At 26.8% G+C, this 27,839-nt stretch overlaps 2 protein-coding genes across 6 annotated transcripts; one reads left to right on the top strand and one right to left on the bottom strand.

Annotated features, from left to right (window-relative positions):
* The first annotated feature begins 70 nt into the window (after nt 1-70).
* Nucleotides 71-5,076, top strand: PIG-U (phosphatidylinositol glycan anchor biosynthesis class U). The gene is made up of 7 exons (XM_015513101.2): nt 71-372; nt 3,028-3,230; nt 3,317-3,521; nt 3,795-4,026; nt 4,098-4,369; nt 4,458-4,600; nt 4,788-5,076. Exons 1-7 carry the CDS (start codon nt 243-245, stop codon nt 4,896-4,898), a joined length of 1,296 nt encoding a protein of 431 aa, XP_015368587.1. The 5' UTR covers nt 71-242; the 3' UTR covers nt 4,899-5,076.
* Nucleotides 4,998-27,839, bottom strand: s-cup (spermiogenesis-related protein stanley-cup). Of its 5 annotated transcripts, none has more exons than XM_089218612.1 (4): nt 27,542-27,839; nt 6,165-6,302; nt 5,659-5,824; nt 4,998-5,354 (listed from the first exon to the last, which is right to left on the bottom strand). In XM_089218612.1, exons 2-4 carry the CDS (start codon nt 6,299-6,301, stop codon nt 5,178-5,180), a joined length of 480 nt encoding a protein of 159 aa, XP_089074738.1. In that variant the 5' UTR covers nt 6,302; nt 27,542-27,839; the 3' UTR covers nt 4,998-5,177. The 5 variants fall into 5 exon arrangements, with proteins under 5 accessions (XP_089074738.1, XP_089074740.1, XP_089074739.1 ...); XM_089218614.1 differs by lacking the exon at nt 27,542-27,839 and adding an exon at nt 6,829-8,452; XM_089218613.1 differs by lacking the exon at nt 27,542-27,839 and adding an exon at nt 6,833-8,452.

The following is a 27,839-nucleotide window of genomic DNA, read 5'->3' as shown; positions in this document are numbered from 1 at the left end:
TAGTACCGAATGGCGGATGGATACCGATAATTCACAACATTATTAATTTACTACTTGAGTACTTTAATGATTTTGCGTTATCTAGTATCTACTATCTACTTAAGTATCAATCGAATGTCCGGTATTCTCTTCTAAATCAAAACAAAATATTATGTCTCATTTTACGTAGTACACAATCAAATTTAAATTGAATATGTTTTTATAGCGTTTAGATTAAGAATTAAACCTTCAATCGGTCATTTATGGAAAAATTACTATTTTTCGTGTACTCGATTGGAATCCTTATTAGGATCTATTTGAATTTAAGCGATTTCAGCACTTCCATTGCAGACCGGGTTGAAGTGTCAACACCATTGAACTCTTGGAAAAGAGGTTTGAATAATTTACTGTGTTCAATAGTTCATCTGTTAGCATCAGTTTACTTATTACTATACTGTGTATTCTCATATTATGTTAGATGATTATATTTTGTGCCTACACCACAGCTAAGAATAAAACTAGGGTGTGACCTTTTATAAATGTCTTTTCATTGTAGGTATTAAAATGATTATTGCAAATATTTATTAAAGCATGGCACATTGTCTACTATAGAATGTTAAATTGCATGCTAGTTTCCTTATAAGTTATAAATTATTGAATGGCTTGTTTTTCAAAGTTCATCTTGTACTTTTTTTGTGCAATAAAAGTTCTTTGCTATTTGATCATCTCATTTCTATTATCAGATCTTTTGGGCAGTACTATTGTACAGAGAAGGACTGGTCCAGGAGGCTGGTTGGTAAATCCTTATTACCTAGGCCACTTTCTATGTTGATGCCATGTCAGGTTATACAAAATGAATTCTTTTTTTTTTATTTGTGTTACACACCATACAATTTGAGTACAATAAGCGTAAATTATAACACAGAAAAAAAGACATTTAAAATTTGATTTGAAGAAGCCTTCCATTGACAACACTCCTTAGGGCGCTATGTTATACAAGTATAGGATTAATTAAAGAAAAGATCACGGCACTATTTTCTTTTCATTCTTTTGGGAGAGTTTCCTGGGATAGGTAAGGTCAAATTTTTTGCAAGGTTGTTCAGGTGAATAAAATGAATTCTATAGACTTAATGTAATACACTATAGTGTAGATATGTAAGCTACAGTGTAGGGTTTTAATTTTTTTATCATACTGTGGTAAACAATGTATGTTCAAGTAATATTGAATCTGCAAAACTCTAAAGATTTCAAAAAGTTTCTGAAACCAATAGGTACTAGTTAATGGTCTAGAAAAAAATCTCTAAACTAGTGTAACTAGCAACTGCAACTACTAGTGATGTCTATTTATTTCCTGCTGTCATGTACATATTAAATCATATGTTGACAGATTATTTATTCAATGCTAAAATTTCAGCAGAAGGTTACTCATTATTAATTGACCTATGTGAATTTTAAACAATATTAACAGATCGTCTATTTCTACATATTTGTAATATGGTTGGTCCAATTTCTGATTATTTACAAACAAATAAAATTAATATTACATGGTTTAAAGTAGAATGTGTCTAAAAAGCAATTTATTAGATGAAATAAAGCTTGATATTATATATTCTGATGCCTAAAACTTTCTGACCTAAATTTATCCGTTTTGTTAAAAAAGGAATTTCTCAACCTTAAAAGTTCAACAATTAAAAAAATTAAGGGAAAACATGATATTGAGAGCATTTGTATAACAAGTAATCTACTTTGGTAGAATGTTCTATGTACAAATTAAAGAAAAACATATTTTGTATTACTAGTACCTACGCTATATCATACATTTGTTCATCAAATATAAAAAAATAAATAATAATTAGTCAAATATAATAAAAATTTCTATTACAGTTTTATTTTTAGTAGGTATTATTTAAAAATTTTAAAAAATTATTTCGAAGATTAATTGATCTCAACCATGCTTCAGTAAGATGATAATGTAAAAGTTCCGATGTAGTGCCACACATTTTTCAAAGTATTTTCATTTTAAGATGTGACCAAATACATTTTATATTCCTATTGTCTAGATGTTGGCTCCTGTGTGTTGATTTTCCATCAACAATCATTTTATAAAATTCAGACATACGCATTATAGGTAAACTCCGATTGATGAACAATTTAAAACAAACTGTTCCGAGATCAGCAACATTGCTAATGACTGGTCATATTGTAAATATCTTTAATCGTTATCGTAACAAAATGAATCGTCTGCGATAATGTGCGTATAATAATAGTATAGTATAATATAATATAATAATAGGTAATAATAATTGTAGATCACCAACTACACCTAGTTTAATATGATAGATCACCTGATACACCTTAAAGAGGTCGTAGATGATTGCCTGCTACACGAATGCTATATTGAGGACTGTATGAATTGTTTGATATGTTGTTATAAAATCTTTTATAACTTATTAGTACCATATTCATTCCATTGCCTATACAAATATATTTTTAGCACATGAATACATACTTAGATTATCTTTCACACAAATCAGCTGTGAAAGGTTATTGAGTTAAAACAAGATTGAGAGCAACATTGGGCCAAGATAAACTTGAAGCTTTTCTAATGATGAGTATAAAGAAAGATTTTTTAAGAGATTTAAAATTCAAAGAAATATTTGAGTCCATTAACAACAATAACTGTTGGTGAAATGAATGAACTGCTTATCATTGATGAAAAAAATGTATGAATATAATATAAATATCAGATATCTAAATTTCTTTTTTTTATTTATAAATTTCTCACCAAAATATGTTATTTAAGAAAATTGTATCTTTTTAATATTGATATTATTATAAAATTAAGCAATATGGGTACAAGAGGAAGAATAACTTACATTACAACCCCCTTGTAGTGATGTGATAATCTCCCAAAAAAAACTTAAAATTTATTTTTATTTTTTGGTTTCAAACTTATATTGTTTCTAGTACCTAAATACTTAAATACAATTTATTTTTTGTACTGCAGCTTAATTAATACCTAATGTAATCTAATTTTTTTTTTTCTAGTTATTGAAGGTGTATCTTTATACAATGAGAATATCAATCCATATGATGGGGATTTATTTCACGAGACTCCATTGGCTCTTGTATTTTTCAGTCACTTGACATCAACTTTTTCAGATTTTTATGTATCATTAGTATTTATTGCGTGTGATCTCATAACTGCCTTCGTATTGTACTATACGTCTAAAATTTACACTGAAAATTTGGTATGTTAAGTGCATAATATTATTTTTATTTTCAATTTGAATACTTGTAGTACTTACATAGTTTTCTTATTTTAATACTAATTTAGCTTAAACAGCAAACCAAAACAAAGCATGTCTACAATAAAGAATTTAGCAAATTATTGATACCAGATGACTTCTCAGTTATAAATCCGTTTTATGTTTGTTCAGTTTACATGCTTAACCCATATACGGTGTTTAGCTGTATTTCAAGAACAACAACAGTATTCAACAACTTATTTTTAGCACTATGTTTATATTCCATGGTAAAACGTAAGTATCTATATTCTGTGTCTCTGTTTTGTTAGAGAACAATCACATGTTGCGCATCATGAATGATGCGATTGATACGTTAATACTGGGAACTTGGTAAGAGATGTAGAGATGTGCATTACTTACGTAAATCAGTTGGCCCACTGATTATTCTCTTTTGAGACAGAGTATACATTTTTCTAAATGTTATAATTATTAATATTTTGACTTTTATTAAATCCTTAAATACTGCTACTGAATAAAATTATTTAATGAATATTTTTTTTTTTTTAGGGCATAGACTATTAGGATGTCTGAGCTTAGTATTAGCATCATTGCCAACGTTTTACACATTTGGTCTACTAGCCCCGTTAATGATAAGTTGTGTACCAAATGACTCTAAAAATAAGACTGGTTCATTCATAATTACATTTTTAACTTGTGGTACCATTAGTTGCTCACTTCTGTACTTATGCTATACCATTATGAACGAATGGACATTCCTAGACTCTGTTTATGGCTTTATGTACATACTTAATTTTAATGTTACTCTACTCTATGGTTTTTAAGTATTAATATGATAATTTATTTTTTCAGATTAAATGTACGTGATTTAAAACCAAATATTGGCTTGTTTTGGTATTTCTTTACTGAGATGTTTGAACATTTTCGTGCACTATTTGTTTGTGCTTTTCAATTAAATGCATCTGTTCTATATGTTATTCCATTAAGTATACGTCTCCGCCGTGACCCATTGTTGTTAGCCACCAGTTTGTTAGCATTAACTGCGGTTTTTAAGTCATATCCAAGCATAGGAGATGTTGGATTTTACCTCAGTCTTCTTCCAATTCATAGACATCTATTCTACTGTATGTCAACTGAATAATTAATATCATTCATTAGCTTATAAAAAAAATACATATATATTATTTAATAAACTTTTATATTAATTTCCAGTTATGCAACAAGCATTTATTGTATCATGTTTCTTTGTGGGTTGTACCGTTTTTGCTCCTACTGTGTGGCATTTGTGGATTTATTCACGTTCAGCAAATGCAAATTTCTATTTTGGAGTTACTCTTGCTTTTGCCACAACTCAAGTAAGAATTAAAAATGTTTTTATGATCTAGGTATATCCAGTTTGTTCAAAAAAATTTAATTGATTAGGTTTTATCACTGTTTTATGTTTATGATTTAATATATGTATTAAATAATAATAAATATCATATAAATATATGGTATTAAATTGTTTATCAATATCATGGTTTATATATAATATTTTTCTAGATATTCCTGATCACTGATTTATTGTTTGCATATATCAAGCGAGAGTTTGCACTGAAACATGGCATGAAACGTATGATCAATGGAAAAGAAGCTCGTTTAATGCTTGATTAATATAATTTTATGTCAAATATTTAATGAAGAATTCTAAAATTTTGATTATTTAACAACTTAGAAAAAAACATTTTTTATACTAAAACACATCATACCAAATTTCATCTAATAACTGTAATTTATAAGTAAAATGTAAAATATATTTTTACAAAAAACAATAAAGTAAAATTGTACAAAACATGATGAACGGATCTCTTTAGATTTTCTACTTCCCTGTAATTCCTAATGTAATTAATTAATTGCAAGTATATAATGTGTATAAGATAAAAACAACTGTGGTCAAATGGTATGTGTCCTATTATTTTCTGTGACATCTAATAAAGATTTTTTTTTCTTATAATTTTCCCTCATCACATCCTCATATCCAGGTGGTGGTGTGATTACGGTTTCATATCTTGGTGGTGTTTCCTGCATGCTCTCTGGTGAACAATATGTTTCTGGTATTTCACAACATTCCTAAAAAAAATTATTTTATAAAGTTTTATCGTTTTTAATAATTTTATAGAAAATTTGATTTAGTGTTATGGATAGCAGTATTTAATAATGATTAATATGTTAAGTATTTGTTTCGCTGTAATCACTCAACAGCTATTTTCTGTGTTGTATTAATTTTTTCATTAACGTCAACTGCTGACTTTTAAACCATTAGTATTTACACTTATCAAACATTGTAATTGAGCCTGTTTTTATGGCTATTGGCCGTGCTAAAAAATATTATTTCTGTTTTTTTTTTCGTTTATAATTAATTAGTGTTTATTACTTGTTGTAATGACCATTGTAGTGCTTCATAGTATGTGTTTGAATTAACATCAATCCAAAAAGGTTGTGGTTGTTCATCACATGTTGTTGTATCAAACTTGTTATCTTTCCATCGACAACAATAACACATCCATAAAATAAATAATATCATGCTACTCATCATAACCCTATTGTTAAAAAAAATTATACAATTATTTTATTAATAGTACCTAATAGAGTATTAACCGTTAACATTCAAATGTTAAATTTTAATTATTTTAATGAAGTTTTTCTAGAATATGTAAAATTTAAATATGTTTCAGTTTTTTAAAATATAGTTATTTATATACAATATTATATACCGTTAAAATGATGTTATAAAACATAAACAATATGACTCAAATGTTTGGTTTGCTATGGTATCTACTGCTTCTGAAGTGTATTGTAATTTGTGGTTGTGTGCAAATTGTAAATTCAAACAAAACTATTGGCATGTATTTGTAATATATTATATTTCGTTATTATTACCCTCCCAATAGAATATTAACTCCGCCTGGTGCTGTATCTTGTTGATTTTGATAATCTTGCTGTTGTTCTGGTTGATTTTTATTCTTGTGCTGTTGAGTAGCCAACGTTATGGCATAATGTTGCCCAAAAGTAATCATGCTGAAAAGAATATACATGCATTTGCGTTATTGTATTAGGTATTCAAATGAAGGTCCCTATTAAAATTTTTATAAGTTTGCATGAAAACATGATTCAGTATTCTTTTAAATATTTAATGGTATCAGTATTTTAAATGAGAAATAACATTACAAATAAAACCAACTTGTAAGTTATGAAAAATTCCATTCTGCATCAATATAGATTGAATATTAAAAATAGATGGTTGACAGAATTGTGAAAAACAGAAAAATTACTTGAAATATTAAGATGGGTATGTGTCCATGTAGTATCTATACATTTGTAGGTTTAACAATTCTTAACCGTATTTCGAACAGAATGCCTAATTAATATGACATATTATATATAGGTACCATTTCAGAGTTTGTCAATTTTATCATGCAGATATCTAGCTACCTACAAGCTACAACTTATACATTGCGTTTACTATACAATAATATTGGGCGTCACCGTTTTCGGCCAAAATGTACCCTTCCGTTTTCGGCCAGTGTCACTTTTCGGCCAACACTTACCCTACTCTTTTCGGCCACTGTCACTTCTCGGCCAAAACTTAACGTTTACTTTTCGGCCAGCACAGTTTTCTTTAAAATTTACAATTTATGAGTTATGATTGTATCAAAAAATGTAATTTTTTTGTTTTTAAATTTTAATTTAAAAATGTCTATCACAACTCGATAGGTACTAAAAAGTATAGGTACGTATGCTAGAACACTTTTATACTGAGTGTTTATAATTGTTTCATACAATGTGTGTGTGTCGTGTTAAATTGATGTCCACGATAACATATAATTAGTTTTCCATAATGTAATATAATATTATATATATTAGATAAGATGGAAACGATAAGGTACAACATTTTGGCATTTCTATATATTGCCTATATACTTTAGACACATAATTATAAGTTATAACTGATTGGATAGCATTTTACATTGTATTATATCAAACAAGAAATAACGCTGGTTTATCTTTACTTCCAAAAAACCAACTATAAACGAAATTAAACTTACATTGAAGAGTGAGGACTATAAAAATAGTATAATTTGTTCAGTTGTTAAAATTGTAAATTTTAAAGAAAACTGTGCTGGCCGAAAAGGAACAGTGGTCGAAAAGTAAACGTTAAGTTTTGGCCGAAAAGTGACAGTGGCTGAAAAGAGTAGGGTATAAGTGTTGGCCGAAAAGTGACTCTGGCCGAAAACGGAAGGGTACATTTTGGCCGAAAAGGGGGCCACCCATAATATTATATGCCAATGCCAATGCCATTATCTATCCCTATGGGCCATAAAAGTAGTTCCTGTATTTTATAGACATAGATATAGACTATATTTTAGAAAATAGGTACCTTGGTACTTATACCTACTTACGTTCATAAATTACATCTAATACTTATGTACTTTACTATGAACATTTTGAATATTCATACTTATTTCCGCGTATAGAATAATATTACGATACATTTTCCTCACTTGTTTTTTGAGAGTAGTGGTTAATTCCCTAATCCCTCGAGATGTTTCCTCTATAAAAATGTTGATTATTATGTTGTAATTCAAAAAATATTTATCGAAGCCCGAAGGAACCTGAAACTCTTAGTATAACGGAATATCTAAATTAATTTTAAGCAAGGTGTACATCATGAACTTATCCATACTGACCATACTGTTGTATATTTTACGATATGTGGTACCTATAGGTACATATAGGTACCTATTAAATTCCTGGTTAAAACAAATGAGGTAGGTTTCGCTAGTCATCCAATAGGAATAGTCTTCCGGCTAATTTCGCCTCAAAATATAAAAGTGTTGTTCCCGTTATTTTAAAAAAAAACCTGGTCTCCAACCTAATACCTAAATTTATCCAGACCTTCGATTACATAATTTAGCCGCTTACGGGTCGGCCATTATCTACTTCCTTCCCATTCCTATAAACTCTCTGAAAGTCTGAACGACTCCCCTTACTGTACCAAACACTCTGAAGAGATAATTTGCGACCTCTCCCATATCATCTTCAGCTACCCCTCATTATCCTCTAATCGTTTAACTCTTTTTAATTTTTTTAAATCTCAAAACATCCAACTAACTCTATCTTTTATCCTTAATCTCAATTCTGAAATTGTTATAATCCAAATATTATCCTTCATCCGTGAAACTGGTCTATCTGTTTAATTATATCTAATTATATTAAATGTAAAATTTAAATTTAATTGTAAATATATACCTTTGTAAATGTTGAAATAAATTGTAAAAACACAAAGTTTCAATAAAGAAAAAAAAATAATAATTTATTGTAATACATTGTTGTATAATGTAGGTATAATATGTTATTATACTATTATAATAATTATTCCAATTTGTGGGGTGGAAACCCTTAGCACCTCATTCATCCAGTCACCGTGATTCGCCCTCAAATACGCCACTGCAGCAACTAGTAACTGCCCTGATTTTAGTAGGTAAGTGATTTTCATTCTTAATGATATTTCTGAATCATGGGCGTCCCCAGAAATTTTTCTAGAGGGGGGCAAAATTAATTTTAAAAATAAATGAAAATTTTTTTATACCTACATTTTATTCATAATAAATTATTGTGTTTCGTCGTTATTACAATTAGGTAGGTATTATTATTACAATTAAAACATTAAAAAACATTACTATACCAGAATTTTACCAATTGCTGTGGAAATAACATTATTCCAGGGGGGGCAAGTGCCCCGTCTTGCCCCCCCTGGGGACGCCCATGTTCTGAATGCCCTCTCATTTAGTTTAATTTTTATATCCTTTAATTAATGAAATTAAAAATGTTATTAATATTATATTGTAATGGTGATTAAATCATTTTAACATACCTACCTAATAAAGGTACCTAAGTATCTAAAAACTTAAATTTAAGAGCCACATGACTTGGTACTTAACATTTTTTACGGCTCGTTTGTTGTGATACCTCTAGGTAAGAATAATGAATTTCTCGGAATATTAAGTAGCTATTGATTTTTAGCATTTACTAACTAAAATAGTAGATATGCTTAATATAGGTACCATAGTACGCAATAGGTCACGTAAATACGTAATCAATAAATATTGCAAGATAAATTTTTTGGGGTGGGTAATTGGAATAATAATTAACGTTAATATTAAAATTAAAAGATCCGTGTATATCTGGGTGTTTCATAGAAATATTTCCCCATAGCTTTTTAATTTATCTTTGATTTAGTAGGTATACTATCTCTCAGTGGCGAATTTAGAAGGGGGTTCAACCTGTATGGTTGATACGGGTGTTGATTGAAAATAATTAGAATTCAATGGAGGGTTGAAATATTAATTTTTTTTGTAACTCGCCGATCTTTATACGCCACTTGTATCTTTAGAGAAGTTCTATTAAATGCCGGAATAAAAAATATGATTTTGTAATAATATCAAACTGTTGAAAGTAATTTGTATTTAATATTTCGGATAATATTTGTACCTAACTACTTAATACTAATATAATAATAGGTACTATAATTACTAAAAGTCTTATCATGATTATTGATAATTTGTTGTAATAAACAAACGTTTTAAGCTAGTCTATAATAATAAATTATATAATTATAATATTATTGTTTTTAATTTAGCAAAATATTGATTTGGCAATAATTGTTTTCCTTGTATTTTTCCTGTCTTTTTTGCCTTAGGTATACCTGCTTGTCTTAATAATTATAGGAGAAAGATTTAATAGTTAAAAAATATATAAACATTAAAATTAAAATAGTCAATCAATAAAATATTACAATATTTGTTTCGTTCTAAAAGTTATTGAATTCCAAACCTTTTTATATCCAACATATATGATTGTATTTTGTAGCTGGTGTACCTATTAGGTACTTGCTATATTTTAAGGTTAGACAGTATTGTAAATATTTTTTCACATAAAATATAGGATTTGCCTAATAAATAACCCCGGAAAAAATATCCCCGGAAAAAATAACCCCGAAAAAAAAACCCCCGAAAAAATAACCACGCGAAAAAATAACCACGGAAAAAATAAACCTATAATAAAAATGATTTGTAAGTAATAAAGTATAAATTTGTAAAACAATGTCAATAATATATAAATAAAAAATTCTCATTATAAACGTGGAATACAATACAATTTGTCAATTTGTCAATTTATATAATATAATAATTTGGTTGTAAAGTATAAATTTGTAAAATAATGTCAATAATATATAAATAAAAAATTCTCATTATAAACGTGGAATACAATACAATTTGTCAATTTATATAATATAATAATTTGGTTTTAAATTACCGAATTATCACATTACATTAAATTTAAGATAAAGTTAGTACTGTTAGTAGTACCTTCCTTATCCGTTATAATATGTCACTGTACCTAGCTATTGTAGGTATATCTGATCGATATGACAGACAGACCGTGCTTTTAATCGTTTTTATCGTAGGTATACAATAATTTATCATTAAATCCAAAATTAATATTATTTGTGGGAACATAACAATTGTACGTAGGTAATAGGTATGTTATACATTTAGATTTGAGATTAATTTGAAAACTTATATTAACTTATATTATGGGGTTATTTTTTCCGTGGTTATTTTTTCGCGTGGTTATTTTTTCGGGGGTTATTTTTTCGGGGGTTTTTTTTTCGGGGTCTAAATTTCCGGGGTTATTTTTTCCGTGGTTATTTTTTCGCGGTACCAAAATATAGTATAATGTGAAAACGGTTAAAATTTAAATTAGTGATTACTTTGACACTTGTCCATTTCAATTGTAATAATAAAAGTTAAAAACAAATGTAATCTAACATGAACGGATGAAATTGCCAAGAGAAAATAAATAGGTACCTAAATGACAGTAAAATCTGTATACGTGGATTGGAAGGATCCCATCAATTGAATATAATACGTATATAATATATATAGCCATATAGCCATATAGGAAACGATTTGGCAGAGCTTCAGATTGTATGTCAAAGGCAGGCTGATTATTTGTCTACTAACTGCTGTAAGTAGCGCATTTGCGTTAAGTCATCTAAGTAATTTTAGTTTTGGTTTTTTTAAGAAAATTATAGGTACCTACTCATTTATACCCTTATTGTCCAGCGCCTAAAATTGTTCAAATCTACCTATTAAATATGTAATTACCTACCTACTATATTAGCACTCAAACTCAATTAACAAAAAATAAACAATATTAATCATCATGATTATAGCCGGTATGTATGCCTATATATAATTACGATCCGTTAAAAATGTAGGTATATTTTTAAGTAGGTAGATATAGGCATAGTAATCTAATTTAATACAGTTTTGTTCCGCCCAACATGTTTTAATTATTGCATTTTTAGTACCTAATCAATATTTCTAGGCATGATAAGCGCTCTTATACCTATAGCGCCAAGGACAAAGGTTCCCATTTGCTCCCCCCCCAGAGCTGACTGGATCGGACAGCGATTATTTGGTACAAATAACGCTCATAACATTTCATTCACAGGCCAAGTTATTAATAATATTGATGTTATGCAAATTGACAATTATTGATGATTAAGATTTAGATTTATAAAAACTAATTAGTTAGAACCATTAGTTATAGGTACTTATACAATATACATGAATATGATATATATATACATTATACATAATATATATTTTATTTATTACAATGGTAGTTTTTCTAGAAGGTAGATAGTACCTTTTTTTTCATGTTCAAAAACCAGGAACTGTTCATCACAATACTGCCAAGGTAGATAGTACCATAGGTATTGACCAAATACAATATTAGTTTTTGTAATTATCATACAAAAAAGATAATTAATAATAAATAATACATTTTTGGTATGTTTCTACATACCTATTTTTCAATATAAATATTTTATGAAACCATTTTTCCTACATATTATATAGGTATAATGTTCATTATATTATGTAATACCTACTTAACCATTTTTTAAACCTAACTAGATACCTATAGGACGTATACCTACTACATATTTCTACTTGCACTTATTAATTTAGTAGATAAATAATAAATAAATTAAAGGTAAATATTCAATATCAAGTATTTATTATTATTTAGTCCAATGTATGTTTGATTTTTGTAATTTATAATATTATTGTTATCTTAATAATTGTCGACCTGTAATAACTTTAAGGTTGAAAGCTAAATAGAAAATCATAACTCTACTATATTTTTCCTCTACAAGGAAAATCTATAAATCATGAATATGTTTTTGTTTATAAGTAACCATGACAACGGATACCGTACGAAAAATTGATTAGAAACATTTTATTGTGTATTCAGCAGTTTAAAAACAAAGTTTCATAATATTTTATAACTTACTATTACCTAATTCTCATGCACTTCGTTGCCCGTTAAAATTACCAACTCTATATATGAGTCAAAATTTGTGTTTAATTCGTCATTTAATAGCCAGTTAGTTATGTTCAAAACTTCCCGATGGATTTACAAATTTAGAAAAACTCAAAAATATTAAATGAATAATGTGAAAACAATAATAAATAGTTGTAATTAATAAATAATCTAACTTATATTTGAATTCAATAGAAATATCTTACAATATACAAAAATATTTAATATTTAGTATATTTTTCGGTGGAAAAATGGCGATACTATTGTATTTTTTGATATGGTCATTCTCTTACCCCCGCAACTTTATTGGACTAAATTTATGCTTCACAATGTACTCTTTCGGTTAAAAAAAATTCTAGAAGATCTAATTGGTAGTTCCAGAGTTTATCTCGTACAAATATTTTAATTTCACATTTATATAGTTAGATAGGTGAGTATTTTTTTTTTTATCTAACCATAGCTTTTATTACTTATTAATTTTCCATCTTCAAAATAACTTTTTTTTTTTACCATACTGTATAGATATTGTAAACACATTTTTCATTATTTAAAATAAACAACTGAAATGTAGATAAGGATATAAGAATAATGGCAATAATATTGTACACTATTATATTATTCAAACAGTCTTTCAATTAACTAGTCAACTAGATAAATAATTTAGGACATCAGTTAACAAGCATTTAGGTATACAAATTAAAAATAATAACTACTAATACTGTAGGTACTTAATAACTATTAGTACTACCACATAACCCTGTTATAATGTACAACCAGAGCCGTCCTGACGAGGGGCGTGAGAGGGTGTAGGGGTGCAGGGCCCCTCCACAATTTATCTAGTTGGACCCAGTTGGCACAATGGTTCATCGATCCATTGAGTCGGCAATTTAACACACATGTGATAGCTAATAAATTCTATTTAATTGTGTACCTACTAGCCTGAAATATCGAGTCAATACGATGTATAAGTAAATGTGCATAAAAAAACAAGACGTGAAATGGAATGGCCTATAATTTCTGCTGCGGAACGATGTTTTCGCATTTACCTACTCGAACGCATTTACGTCAACAGACAGTAATATAATGTATAGTAAAGTAACAGTTTCTTTAATTCACGAAAGTATACTTATGTTTTATACTTGTAAAACGTACTTTTTTTGTACGAGATTTCTTAGTCAGATAGTAGGTACCTATATACAATACGATGTGCGTGTGCTACCTACACGTATAAAACCATTATAAAAATCGATTTTTTAACAAAAAGAATAAATATATTATACGTAATAATATTACATTATGTGAGTAAAAGATAATAAAAGTTATTACCATACAATATTTTGTGGTGGTAAAATTTTGATTTTCCGAGAAACGATTTCTTAGTTCAGTTTCAACGCAAATATAATATATAAATAGATATTATGAATTATGAAGATACAAAAAGCTCGTTGTTTGAGATGAATTACATTTCCATTTCATTAATATTGGACACTGAAATTTTTTTTTCGATAATTTGGTATTTTTATATCATATATAGTGATATATTATTATTTCTATACTACTATTAGGTATAGGCACAAATATTAATGCAACGATTATTATTTAAATTTTTATTAGAGAATATAAAATTTATAAATAAAGGCATAATAAGAATAGGTGTTACAATATATTTATAAAATCATAAATAATGTGAGGGAAGAAACCATACAGTGATCGTACTTCCTTTTGCTTAAATATGATTTGATATATTTTTTTTATCTAATTAATTATTATTATTTTGATTTTCTTCGTTAATCGTTAAGAAGATCTCTGCACCAATTTCTTTTTAGACGCCATGGTAGATTTCGTGACTAGGCCAGATATTAGCGCGGGTTAGGGTGAGAATGTAGTTTGTTGAAAAAACGTTTGTAGGTAGTACGTTGTACCTTCTTCATGAACAGTTTTCAATTTTTAAATCAGAATGAAGGGTAAAATTAGAAATATAAAATGGGGTATTGGATCGCAATATTTTGTTTTGAACAATTATTAAATTTAAAAAACTGTCTCGACTTTTGATTCACCCTATTAGCTTACCCCCATAGATAGGTACAATAAATTTTAGTATTTGAATTGGAAATAGGTACTTTAAAAATTTAAATAATACAGATCTATGGGGGGTCTATGCAAAATCCTCACAAGATTACTATAATAGTGATACTATAATGACGTTTTATTCGTTTTATAAGCTAACTTTTAGATTTTTTTTTCCAAGCCAAACATGTATAACTCAAGTTTAATTTTAAATTTTAATCAAAATTACGCATTGGTATAAAACAAATATATAGGTATATATATATATACATATATACAATATACTTTATATACTTGATATACTTAATATATATTTATATATATGTATCTGAAATTAAATTTTAAAATGTTGGGGAAAAACGTTCTTATAGTCTAAGACGTATACACCATGTCAATCGATCAATCATTCCATGACTAACACAATGTTTATAAGTTTTTGCAAAAATATTTTAATAAAACGTAACCAAATTAGGTGCACAAAAGCCTACACTTGAATCATAAAAGTCGTGTAGTCAGGTACGTCGATTAAAAAAATATTTTATGGCCAATTGTTGTTTAATAACATCATATTATACACATAGCACGCATTGAATTGAAAGCGGATTTCATTATTCAATTATTCTTTATGTATTATTATATATTAAAATTAATATTACCATATAACGTTTTTCGAATGTCTCATTGTGCCGTTATTATAGCATGGAGTACGAAAACCATCGATCAATTGAAACTATAATTTTTCTATTAAGGTACCAATATTTTACGATGATAATCATAATATTAGAGTCTATATGTGCCTAATGGAGTGATGAATGTAACGATTTTACAACGATTTGTATTTTTTTCACACGTACATAAATGTATAAATGTACCTATTCGTGGCGCAAATTACAAGTAATAAAATTGGTGCAAAATACCATCTCCCGAAATAATCTTTACTGAAAATGTGCACGCATTAAATTATATTATGTACCTTGATTCATTGTACCATAGCACGATTGTATATTGCATTACTCAATACGCATGTTATGGCGTCAAAAAGCAAATATAATATAATTTTACGATTTATCAATTCATTAATATTTAATATGCATCGGACAAAGAGGGAAATTTTGACTGTGTTTCAGATTTCACCTACCTATTAATAATAAGACTTTTCAAACAATTTTTTATCGAAAACAATTGTTATAACTTCATTATAGTTTCGAGTTTTCGACCGGTATTAGTAATATTACCATTCGCGGCTAATATCGAATTCTAGTACCTAAATATCTTGAAAAAAATAAAAAAACAACTATAATTAATTACTCTTATAATATATTTTATAAGTATAGGTAGAACTTGTTTTAACCTAGTTATAGGTAAATAAGACATAAAAGAGATGTAATATTTAATCAAATACTCTGAGTTATAATATACTTAAACGATTATTGAAAAATGACGTCAAATTAAATGGTACCTAATAGATCAATACTAATAACTGTTAAATAATTAAGTTTTGATATTTTAAAATTATCACTATCCTCATATATTTTAAACTTATTATTATTAGTACATAATTAATATTAATAACACAGACACAATAGGTACTCATAAGAATTACAATAAATTGCAATTTTAGAAAATTTTTAGATTTACAAAATAGGTATTTTAAATTAATTGTAGGGTTCATTTTGGAAAATATTGATTGAAATAATTTATCAAACGGTCTTAATAGGTAGGCACAATAAAAGCAAAGTTATTTTTATAATAATCTGTTGATACTTTGATAGGTCGGTATAGATACTAACTCGCAGTCATAGCTAAATGTTTTATTTACAAGAATAATATAATACATATTATGTATGGCAAATTGGAAAAAAATTGGTATGTTTATGTTTAGATATAGGTATCTACATAAAGTTTTTAGTCCACTTCAAAATTATAATTTATTTTTTAATGGGCAATTGATGAGAAATTCGTCAACAATTTCATATTGTTTTTTATGTCATCATCATTTTTTTGATATTTTCATTAGTTAACCAAATACCAAGTTAAGTACGAGTATAGGAACAAAGCTTAAATGAAATAAATGTATTTATTTAATATCTATCTAATAATTAATTAGAACAAAAAAGCCTTCACAGGCATACATTCATAACGTACAATCACCTCGTGACAATCAATCCATTCATATGTGAGTTTTAGCAAACGAAACTATACAATTTCATTGACCTAAATTGAACGTTTATTACAGCATTATCACAGTGATGATAGTCATAAAAAATTAGTTATAATATTAAATTGATTGGTAACTATAACAAAGTAAAGTTATAAATGTAAAAATTAACATGGTTGGACAAATTTCGTTTTGTATGCAATACCTAGATGGTATATTTTGCATAAGAAAACTAAACCACTTTAGGACCTATATAACCTAACCTATATTAAGATTTAATTGGTATATTTTAAAATTGTTCAAGATTATTGTTGTAGAATTGTAGATGGGAAGTATTTTAATTCTCTATTGATTTCCATAGTACGGTTTTCTTAAAAATTTATACAAATCGATTTTAAAATAACTAAGAACACGATATGTCCCTACTAGTTATATAAATTCAAAGAAGGAACAAATATAAAATATAACAGTACTATAACTAAAATAGTAAGTGATCTTGAGTTACCGCTTTTCTTTTTAGTGATTATTGTATTTACAAGCAGTAGGTATGTCCAACAAAATTCATATATATTTGGTTTAAATATTTTATGTTCACCCCAAAATAGAATTATTATTATTTTTTTTTTTTTTTTTTTTTTTTATTAGGAAAGAGCCCTCGGCAGCATAGGCCATTGGGCTTACAAAATATGAATAGCTTAAATTAAATATTTACAGTAAGAAACATAAACGAGAGAACTTAATTCTAGATTTTGGATTGAAGGTTTGCTGTTGTGATGAATTGGATGATGTCTGTTATGGCCAGAATTACTATTTATATTACTATGTTATTGGTAGGTTACTCAATAAGAAATAATATTATCTGACTATTTCATTAAAAAGTTGACATTTTAATAATAATTATGATGTTAAATAGATACCTACTAACTGTTTCATTGTCAAAGTGTTACATTTTTTCCTTGCTTCCCCTTTTCGTCATACTTGTATTTATAAATATAAATATTAAATAGGTACATTTGATTTAATCTAATATTACAATGCACATTTTATTATATTAATTATCTTATTTTAAAATTTAAAATCTTAAAACACATGTCTTTACATCATTTTTATAAACTTACGAATTTATGATACACCATTTATACCAATAATATCAAAAGTATTTGGCAGTACCTACTACCTTTTGGCTTCTATTTGCCGCTATTCATATTTCGCGCTTTAATTCATGTAAGCCAATATGTGATAAGTCCATTAATACTCATAAAGTTTTTTTATTTTATTAGCGGCTTGTTTTTTGAACACGGCTCGTCAATTAATGTACATACACAAGATAAGACGATAGGTACAGATAATTGAGATACCTAATAAACATGTACTAAATGTGTATAGTACTATAGTATGCATTAAAGTGTATATATAGCTATATAATATATAATTATATGAATAAGGTAATGATAAATAAAAATATAAAGTAATAAAACAGATAATAATAATAAATTAATGTATTAACAGAATGAAAAATGAAATGATGTATGAGTATTATGACGTAACGCTAGTGTGACTAAGGTAAATTAATTTTGTTTAGGACAGCGGAAAGAAGGGATATAAGTTGATTAATGATTGCAGCGAAATTCAGAAAGAATTTTGATAACAACGTTTCCATATTGAAAATATTGTTATTGTTGTTTTCGGAACCAGACAACTAGACAAGGCATGAACGTAAGATTTGGGCTTAGATTTAGGATCAGGGATTGAATTTGTATTGGAGGGATATGATGTTTTAGGTTTTTGTGGCATACGATGAATAATGATATCACTGGATTGATATGTGCGGGGTTTTAAATGACGGGCATCCTTTGAAATTTGCCGTATGATCGTCTCCACACAGGGCACATTTGGCTGTGCAGGAACTATCTTTACTGCACTCGGAGGTGAGGTGATCACCATCGCACTTGACTCAGCGAGGTCGATGACCGCAAAACTATCAAGTATGGCTGTATTCTTGGCAATTGTGGCATTGAGGTGGAACCCGATTGACCTTATACAGTTTTTCGATTTTTACCAGAGTATGGAAAAGATATGATACATTAAAGATGTCATTGTTGTTTTCAGCGGGTTTTAAATCCACATAAAAAAAGTTATAAAAACACTTTTTTTGTGTTCGATAGTATCCTTTGTACAAAATATAACAATACCAGATTTTTAATTATTTATTATTTATTATAAATTATTTTTACTCTACGGACTAATTTAGAGTAAAAACTGTTTTTGAAAAACAACGCTTTTTGGATTTATGAATTACGAGTTATGATGTCAGTAATAATTGCAACTGGTTGATTTATATCTTCTGTAAGGAATCTTTTAAATGACACCATCGTTTTTGTAAATTATGAAGAATAATAAACCAATATGTTTTAAAATTATTTGCACCTAACAACCTTACTATATCTATATTAATTTTAAACACTAAGCGTGAAATAATATATGTTTATCGAACAGTCATGAATTATTTTAACTGATTTTCAATATAAAAATAACAAAAAAATTTATTATGTTGGTATAGGGTTGGACTGAATATTAACTTTATTGATTTTGGTTTAAATATTTTATTACATATCGTGTACTAATATCCAATGTCCGATTTTATTATTTTTGCAGTTTAGATAATTAATTTTTTAAATTTAATAAATCAACTCAATAAAAATATTAACACTCGAGAACACAATGTTTGATATTTTTAATCCACATAATCACACATTCCGTGTAATATAAAATCAGAATATATTAAAAAAAGCTTAATATTTTGTTAGGTTAATACTGTTAAGTCATTCAAAAAGTCATTTTCGTAATAATATACGATATATTTGCACATTCGAAAATGAGTTGAAAGATTTTCTGTATAAAACTATATAATGTTACACTAAAGTAAAAAAAAAAAGTTGGACTTTCGTATATTTATCACTGTGTTAACCTGTAAAAAGATAATATTTCATAGTATGTTCACTACATTAAGAAAATACAAAATAGATGATTTAAATTGTTTTGCGATTTAAATAAATAAATTATACAGCAGTAAATAAAGTTTAAAAAATAGTTATGTAAGTACCTATTTATGTTTTCTTTTTGTTAATATTAAAAAAATTGATTGTTTTATGTGCGAGTGTCTAACTATATAAAATAATACGCAACCTTTGTTTAGACTTCTTTCGTGTCTATTGACATTCTAAATTAAAAAAAAATTATCAACGATAATCTGGGAGATAAAAAAGTGTGATGTATTATTTGTGTACGATTTCATTATTTTAAATTATATGCGTTGAGATTAGAATGAAAACTATATGATTTCTTTTTAAATCAATCCTTCCTTATATATATATATATATATATATAACTTGCAGACACCTTATATTACGGCAAAGGTCGTCAACAGTTATATTTGAACAGATTTTTCTCAGGGGAAAACAGATTTTAGTTACTATAAACTATATACAGGGTGATTCTTTTAAGTGAGTGCACTAATTATCTCGAAAAGTATTTACTTTTTCAAAATATTTTTTTACATGATTTCAAGTTGTTAAAAAACCAACGTTTTTACTAAAAAATTATATTTTTAAATATTTTTTATCCTTATCATTTTTTAAGTTTTTTACTTTTTTGAATGACAACATAGAGTTTTAATTTCATATTCCAAAATAGAAAATTTTTCTAAGTATTTTGATTCATAAAAAGGCGGGTAAGTCGTGGATATCGTTTTGCTGTACAGTATAGGTTACAAGTGGTTACTGTAATGGATGAAATTAAATTTGAAATAATTTGCGAATTTTCGTGATTTTCGTGATTTTTACATATGTTGCCAAAATTCAAACTTTAAATGCTTATAAAAAAAAATTGTTAGGCAGAAAAGCTTGAAAATTTAATACAAGGCTCTTAGCATATTGTTACAATAGCAGTTGAAAAATAAAAGAATTCATAGTCACAATTTTTTTTTATAAGCATTCAAAGTTTGAATTTTGACAAAATACGTAAAAATCACGAAAATTCACAAATTATTTTGAGCTAGAAATTCATAAAAAATTTTCTTTTTAAATCTAAGATTTCAAAATTTAATACAAGATTCCTTACAAGTTTTTCAATCTTTATCACAAATAAAAATTCCACCTGAAATTCAAATTAAATTTTTATGAGCATTTGAAATTTAAATTTTTACAACATTGGATTTTCACTTTTAGCGATTTCCTTATTTTGGTGTAACTCTAAAACAAATTTCCGCAGATACTTGAAATTTTGACTGAATGTTTATATAGGCGTTTTATATATTTGATAAAATTTTCAATATATTTAGATTTGTTTTGAGCTGTTTACTGACATTTTAATTTTTCAACTTTTTTAGATTTTTTTTCTATAAATATCGATAAAAATTTATTTGTTCGGTAGAAAAGCTTGAAAATTTAATACAAGGCAAAATTCTTAATACTTTTTTAAATAATTGAGAAAAACAAACTAAAAATTAAGGAAAAAACGGGAAATTTTACGCACACTCATTTTTCGACAAATCGATTTTGGTTTTTGATGTAACGAAAATAAACGGTTTTTGATACATGTAATTTTGGTGTAACTCTAAAACAAATGACCGCAGATACTTGAAATTTTCACTGAATGTTTATATAATCATTTTATTTATTTTATAAAATTTTCAAAATATTTAGATTTGTTTTGAGCTGTTTACTAACATTTTAATTTTTCAACTTTTTTAGTTTTTTTTTCTATGAATATCGATAAAAATTTATTTGTTCGGTAGAAAAGCTTGAAAATTTAATACAAGGCTTCTAACACATTTTAACTATAGAAGTTGAGAAATAAAATAAATTCATAGTCACAATTTTTTTTTATAACCATTCAAAGTTTGAATTTTGACAACATATTATGTAAAAATCACGAAAATTCGTAAATTATTTTATGTTAGAAATTCATCAAAAATTTTCCTTTTATATCTAAGATTTGAAAATTTAATACAAGACTCCTAACATATTTTTACAATAGCAGTTGAAAAATAAAAGAAATATATAGTCACAATTTTTGTTTATAAGCATTTAAAATTCAAATTTTGACTACTTACGTAAAAATTACGACAATTTTCAAATTATTTTATGCTAGAAATTCATAAAAAATGTTCCTTTTATATCTGAGATTTTAAAATTTAATACAAGGCGTCTAACATATTTTTATAATAGCAGTTGAAAAAGAAATACATAGTCACAATTTTTTTTTACTATCATTCAAATTTTAATTTTGACAAGATACGTAAAAATCACGAAAATTGTCAAATTATTTTAAGCTAGAAATTCAAAAAAAATTTTCTTTTTAAATCTAAGATTTGAAAATTTTTAATAATCTATAATATATCCTAGACAGATAAATCGTCTTCGCTCAGAATCGTTTTTCGTATACAATGATATAATATCATTGGATTCAAATTTAATTTCATTCATTACAGTAACCCACTTGTAACCTACTGTACAGCAGAGCGACATCCACGACTTACCCGCCTTTTTTTATTTTGACTTGTTTATCAATAATATTATTTAATCAAATTATATTTTTCATTTCAACTTCTCTAATCAGAAAATTCAGATATCTTTAATCAATCTATATTTTTATGGAATTTGAATTAAATAAAAATGTTCACGTTGAATATTTAAAACTAAGTTGAAAAAATAGAAATCCGCGATTGTAAAAAAAAATCTAAATCGAATATTGTGTTTGTATTATCATTCTAAAAATATTAGTCGAATAAATAAACCTAAGTTGATATAAAAAATATAAGTTGATATAAAAAATATAATTTGATTAAAAAATAATAATTTACTAAAAATAGTTTATATAAATAATATTAACTAAATAAAAAAAAAAAGATAGGTTGAATGAAAATACTTTCATATAAAATAAAACTTCGGGTTTAAAATAAAAATTAACCTTTTTTTGAGTAGTAGTCTAGAATTAAAATGTTTAACTCTATGTTATATGTTATATCTAAGTTATATACAATAATAATAACAAAAAAACATTTTAATAATAATATTAAGTGGAACGAAGGGTGTTTCTGCTCACAAGAACCCCACCCCCTAAATCCACCACAGTGTCTACCTTACTATAAAATGTAACTAAAAACCTTAGGTAAAAAACCTAACCATACACTTCTATGTGAGTTTTAACCTGTAATTTTAGATGTGTAATTTAAATACACGTGCATTTAAAAAATAAATTTATTTTCGTTATAAATTTCAGTTTGAGTTAACCTATTTAGTATTTTCAAAATTATATTTGTGATTGAGTTCGTATAATTTGAATACACGGAATATTAAAAATAAAACTAAAATTTACAAAAGGGTATTATCATTTTTAAAAGGAGCACACATTGAATCGTTTGCAAACTGTTGTACTATAAACTTCATAATAATATAATAATAATTGGAATCATTTTCATATGTTAGAAACAGTACTTATAACATAGTTATTAAACATAATGTCGATAAGCTGATTTATTAGGTTTAGTATGATATAGGTACCCTGGACGAAATTAAACATTTAAACAAAAAACTAAATAGACTATTTAAAACAAATAAATAAATATTAAATATTAAACAAAGTATCATACATTTCAATTGCATTACAATGAAAGTTAGTTTAAATTATACGTAAATATAATGTATTCTACGTATTCTGTTGGAATTCAGCAGTTTAAATTATGTTGCCTATTGAACCAATAGCAAGAAATTTTCTTAAGCTTTGAATATTCAAAACACAAACAGTCAGATAGGTCCAACAATGTCCAACAAATCGTGCTTGACATTTTTTATAGGGGTTAAATAAACTTTGCTGACATAAAGTTGTGCTGTTGGCAGCACAACATTGAAAAAAGCTCTCCCTGTGAAAATAATGTCCAACAAATTGTCAGATTGGTCCAACAATGTCCAACAGATCACGCTTGACATTTTTTATAGGGGTGAAACTTTGCTGACATAAAGTTGTGCTGTTGTAGTATATTTGGCAGCACAAAAGTGTCGAAAGCTCTACCTGCGAAAATAATGTCCAACAAATTCTGAGATTGATTCAAAAATGTCCAACAAGTTGCCAACAAATTTGTTGGATGTGTTTCATGAGTGTCTGTCATAGTTGTGCTGCTAACTTTATGAGGGTGCATAAGACACAAAACTGTATGGAAAGTTAATTTATTGTAACATATTGAAACAAACGTATAATAAAGATATTTTTATATTAAAACGGCTCAAGCTGTCTTCTACATTATCTTTGGTAGAGAAAATGTACCTAGGTAATTAAAATATTTTTTCATTGCTCAAATAAATGTTAACTTTTTTTAAATATTTAATGAAAACGTCTATAGGACACAGTTTATACTGAACGGTTAGCTGGTTTATTGACTGTAGGTCATAAAATTAATTTTTTACTATAAGAAGCCTTAAGTCAATAAGTCAAATAATTTTTGTCAACAACATTAAATTTGGATACATTTATATTCAACAGCATATCTAAAATGTCTATGAAACTAGGTATATATATGTATATACACTTATTGTAATTTGATGGAGACGGTTCTAGACCCGTTGTCTAGATGACAAGGCTAAATGTGAAAATAATGATAAAATTAAACGTCCAAAATAGTGAATTGTGTGTATAAATATATCAGCTGTAAACAGTAAACTGTATACGCTCTAGGCAGGTAGTAAGTACTATATGTTACTCTAGTAACACCGACACACCGTACGCAAACGTTTAGCTAAAACGGTACCTCCAACAAGAAATTTAAGATCAATATACTCAATAACCTAATGGGCAATGGCACAAGCTGATATTATTAGACTGGACAAATTAAATTTTACATTTTTTTAGTATTAGCTACAATAAATTGTTTATTTTATTATTGTTACGATTATTTATTATTAATAAAATTACATATAATATGATATAACACTAAAAAAAATGTTTAGATTCTACAATTTCTTTAACCTAATATGAAGAGTGTCAGAAGGGTCAGGATTTATGGATATTTTAATAAATATTGTGATGGCTTTAAAGTTTGTCATTAAAATTTATTAGGTTTAAAACTGTTTGGCTTATTCATGTTTTTTTTTTTAATATTAAGTAAAGTCAAATAAGAAATAAACGATGAAACATTAAAAATGTTGTCGAGCAAGACATTTTGAAATGTAAAATACTGTTTAAAAAAAAAATGTATATACATAGATTTTGTATTTTATCCCTAATATTAAAATATTATTAGCCATGTTTCCGTGTTGATTATCAATAAAATGAAACAATGATAACTATTGTGTTGCGCAAAACATTAAAAATATAATATTTTTTGCAACAAGTATCAAATTTAAAAAAGATTTACATTTTAATATTTTTATCATTTAAAAGAATTAAATTGATATTTTATACTTGCTATATATTTTCAGATGTTAGAATTTCCACTTTGAATTTTAAATGTTCATATTTTATATGATATTTACTAGGTATATGAATTTCAAAGTCTAGGTTGATTATATCAAAGTAATCAAACCTGCAATGAATAAAAATTATATGATTTCACAAATTATTTTCTAGGCAGAGTATATCAGTATTACCTAATTAAAAATGAAGGTTAAATTATATTTTGATGAATAAGATAAATCACTATTATATTAAATAATTGTGTTTACAAAGTAAATTACAAACTTAATTTTAAATTAATATAAATCAAACTAATCAGTTACTTATTCAAACATTAAATATCAGAAGATATTAAATACCTACAAAATAGTTAAACATAAGTATACAGGGTGATTTACTAAGCATGCTCATCTCAACGTTTTCCTCCAATACTGAAACTATTCAAATTCTGATTTTTAAAATTTAAAATTAACTTAATAATCATTTTTAAATTCTTAATTGTTTTTTTATACTAAAGAGATATCATGGGGTGACACAAACTTTCAATTTTCAAATGAGAACTCTTTTTTATACCGTAGGTTAATAACCTACCAAATAACAGTAATTAAGAAATATTTGTGATTAATTTTAATCTATCAATATTAATGATTTATGTAAATGGTCCAGGTGTAAAAATACAGCTAAATCAAATATTATTCAAGGGCTATTCATTTTTATGCTAACAAGTTTGAATTTTAAATTAGGTGTATAAAAATATTCAAATAACCCACTTAATAATCTAACGATTATTTCATATTACTATCATAATTGTTTCATTATTAAAGAAATAATGTAAGCGAGAATACGTGGTGAATTATCCTGTAAATAAGCCATAAGGCACGCAGGTATTATATTCTTACTTAATCCAATTTAATTGATAAATAACTATGCATTTGTACAATTAAATTTATTAACATCATAATTTATAGGTATACTAGGTGTCATGCATTAATTTTACGTGGTTGGTTATTCAACGGCTAAGAACATAAAAATGTCGGTTCCGGTACAATGTTGAATAAAATAACTACACGAACAAAATTCATTACTTTTATTAATTTTTAACTGTTATGACGACTCTTACGATACCTAACCTTTTTAAATGATTGGTTAATTTAGTAAAAACTTTTTATATTGTGCTTCTCATTCAAATTTAGAATTACTCAAATTTATATTTTATAAACGTAAGCAAATTCATAGTTTTTTAGTAGGTATACTTATGATTGCTATTTTTTGGATCTATTATACAAGTTCATATTAAAAGTCATGATACATTATTCTGAAACATACAGGTACAGCTAATATCTACATCAGAGCCTAGAGATAGATTAATACATACCTAGGATCGATGAATTTCATAATTTTCATTGAAACGTGCACGAATATCTAATTACTCTAGTAGCCACAACATATGTATCGATGTGTAAATTCATACAATGCTATGTAATACAAGCGTAGATTTAGATAAAATCGAAGTATCAAACCATTAAACAAGAGGTATATTAACTAATTAAAAAATATAATTATAGACAGATTATACTGAAAAATAGTTAACTAAGTAGCTGAGTTATTTTTTAGAATAATGCATTATCTTTATTAAAGCCAACCATAGGCGCAATTAGAGTTAAAATTACTGACTGTAAGATAGGGCTACTCCCAATGAAAAATGAATGCAACCATAATGCCCATACGCCCTGCTAACACTTAATTTTCATAAATAAAATGTATGATCCGTAATACAGAGACTCAGAGACAATAATACAGTAAAAATCGATCATAAAAAACCGTAATAAATAAATAATAATAATTTTATTTGTATGATAAAATAATTTAATAGAAGAACGATAGTGTTTTTGTGCCATTCTTTGTAGTCTGTTGTTGCAAATTTATTTTTTATGTTTTCACTGCTAATAATTATTGTGTTTGATAAATCTCACATACAACATAAATTATGTCTAATTTGTTAATCTGTGTTATATTATATCTATTGCCTATATAACGCTTAGCTGTGTATATGATAATAAAGAAAAGTTTTTGATAATTTTTTGTAATCTAATTGGGGGGGGGGGGTATCTTTATAGTTGTGCCAATGATTCCAATAAATTATGTAATATAAATATTATGTGTATATACATTAGATTATATTACTTACGTATACACAGCGTGATTTATGTTTGTGTGCGAATCGTAAGTGTATGCTTATATTAAAATGTTCGTAAACGTCACGCGTGTGTGACGGTTGTGTCTGTGGTGCGAACTCGGACTGAGTGTGACAACGACGTTTGTTTGTTTGTTTTTTTTTTGGTAAACGACACGATCGGACTTTGGAGATGTGGATTTTGAAGACCAGTGCGACGATGGTATAATAGTATGAATCAGCGTATAAGCGATTGATTGGCCGGTCGTCGTCATACGCGAGACCGCGTGTATAAACCAAGTCGACCGGTACT

The sequence above is a fragment of the Diuraphis noxia genome, unplaced genomic scaffold (genome assembly GCF_037042655.1).
Source record: "Diuraphis noxia isolate RWA-SAM2 unplaced genomic scaffold, SU_Dnox_SAM2 contig0002, whole genome shotgun sequence".
Taxonomy (NCBI): Eukaryota; Metazoa; Arthropoda; class Insecta; order Hemiptera; family Aphididae; genus Diuraphis; species Diuraphis noxia.
This window is presented reverse-complemented; position numbering and strand designations above follow the sequence as displayed.

Coding starts and splice junctions, on each gene's coding strand:
- PIG-U (XM_015513101.2), top strand. CDS start 243: ATGGAAAAATTACTATTTTTCGTGTACTCGATTGGAATCCTTATTAGG. Junction 3,231..3,316: donor AAATTTACACTGAAAATTTG/GTATGTTAAGTG, acceptor ATACTAATTTAG/CTTAAACAGCAAACCAAAAC. Junction 4,027..4,097: donor GACTCTGTTTATGGCTTTAT/GTACATACTTAA, acceptor TTATTTTTTCAG/ATTAAATGTACGTGATTTAA.
- s-cup (XM_089218612.1), bottom strand. CDS start 6,301: ATGATTACTTTTGGGCAACATTATGCCATAACGTTGGCTACTCAACAG. Junction 5,825..6,164: donor GTTAATATTCTATTGGGAGG/GTAATAATAACG, acceptor TTTTAACAATAG/GGTTATGATGAGTAGCATGA. Junction 5,355..5,658: donor TACAATGGTCATTACAACAA/GTAATAAACACT, acceptor AATTTTTTTTAG/GAATGTTGTGAAATACCAGA.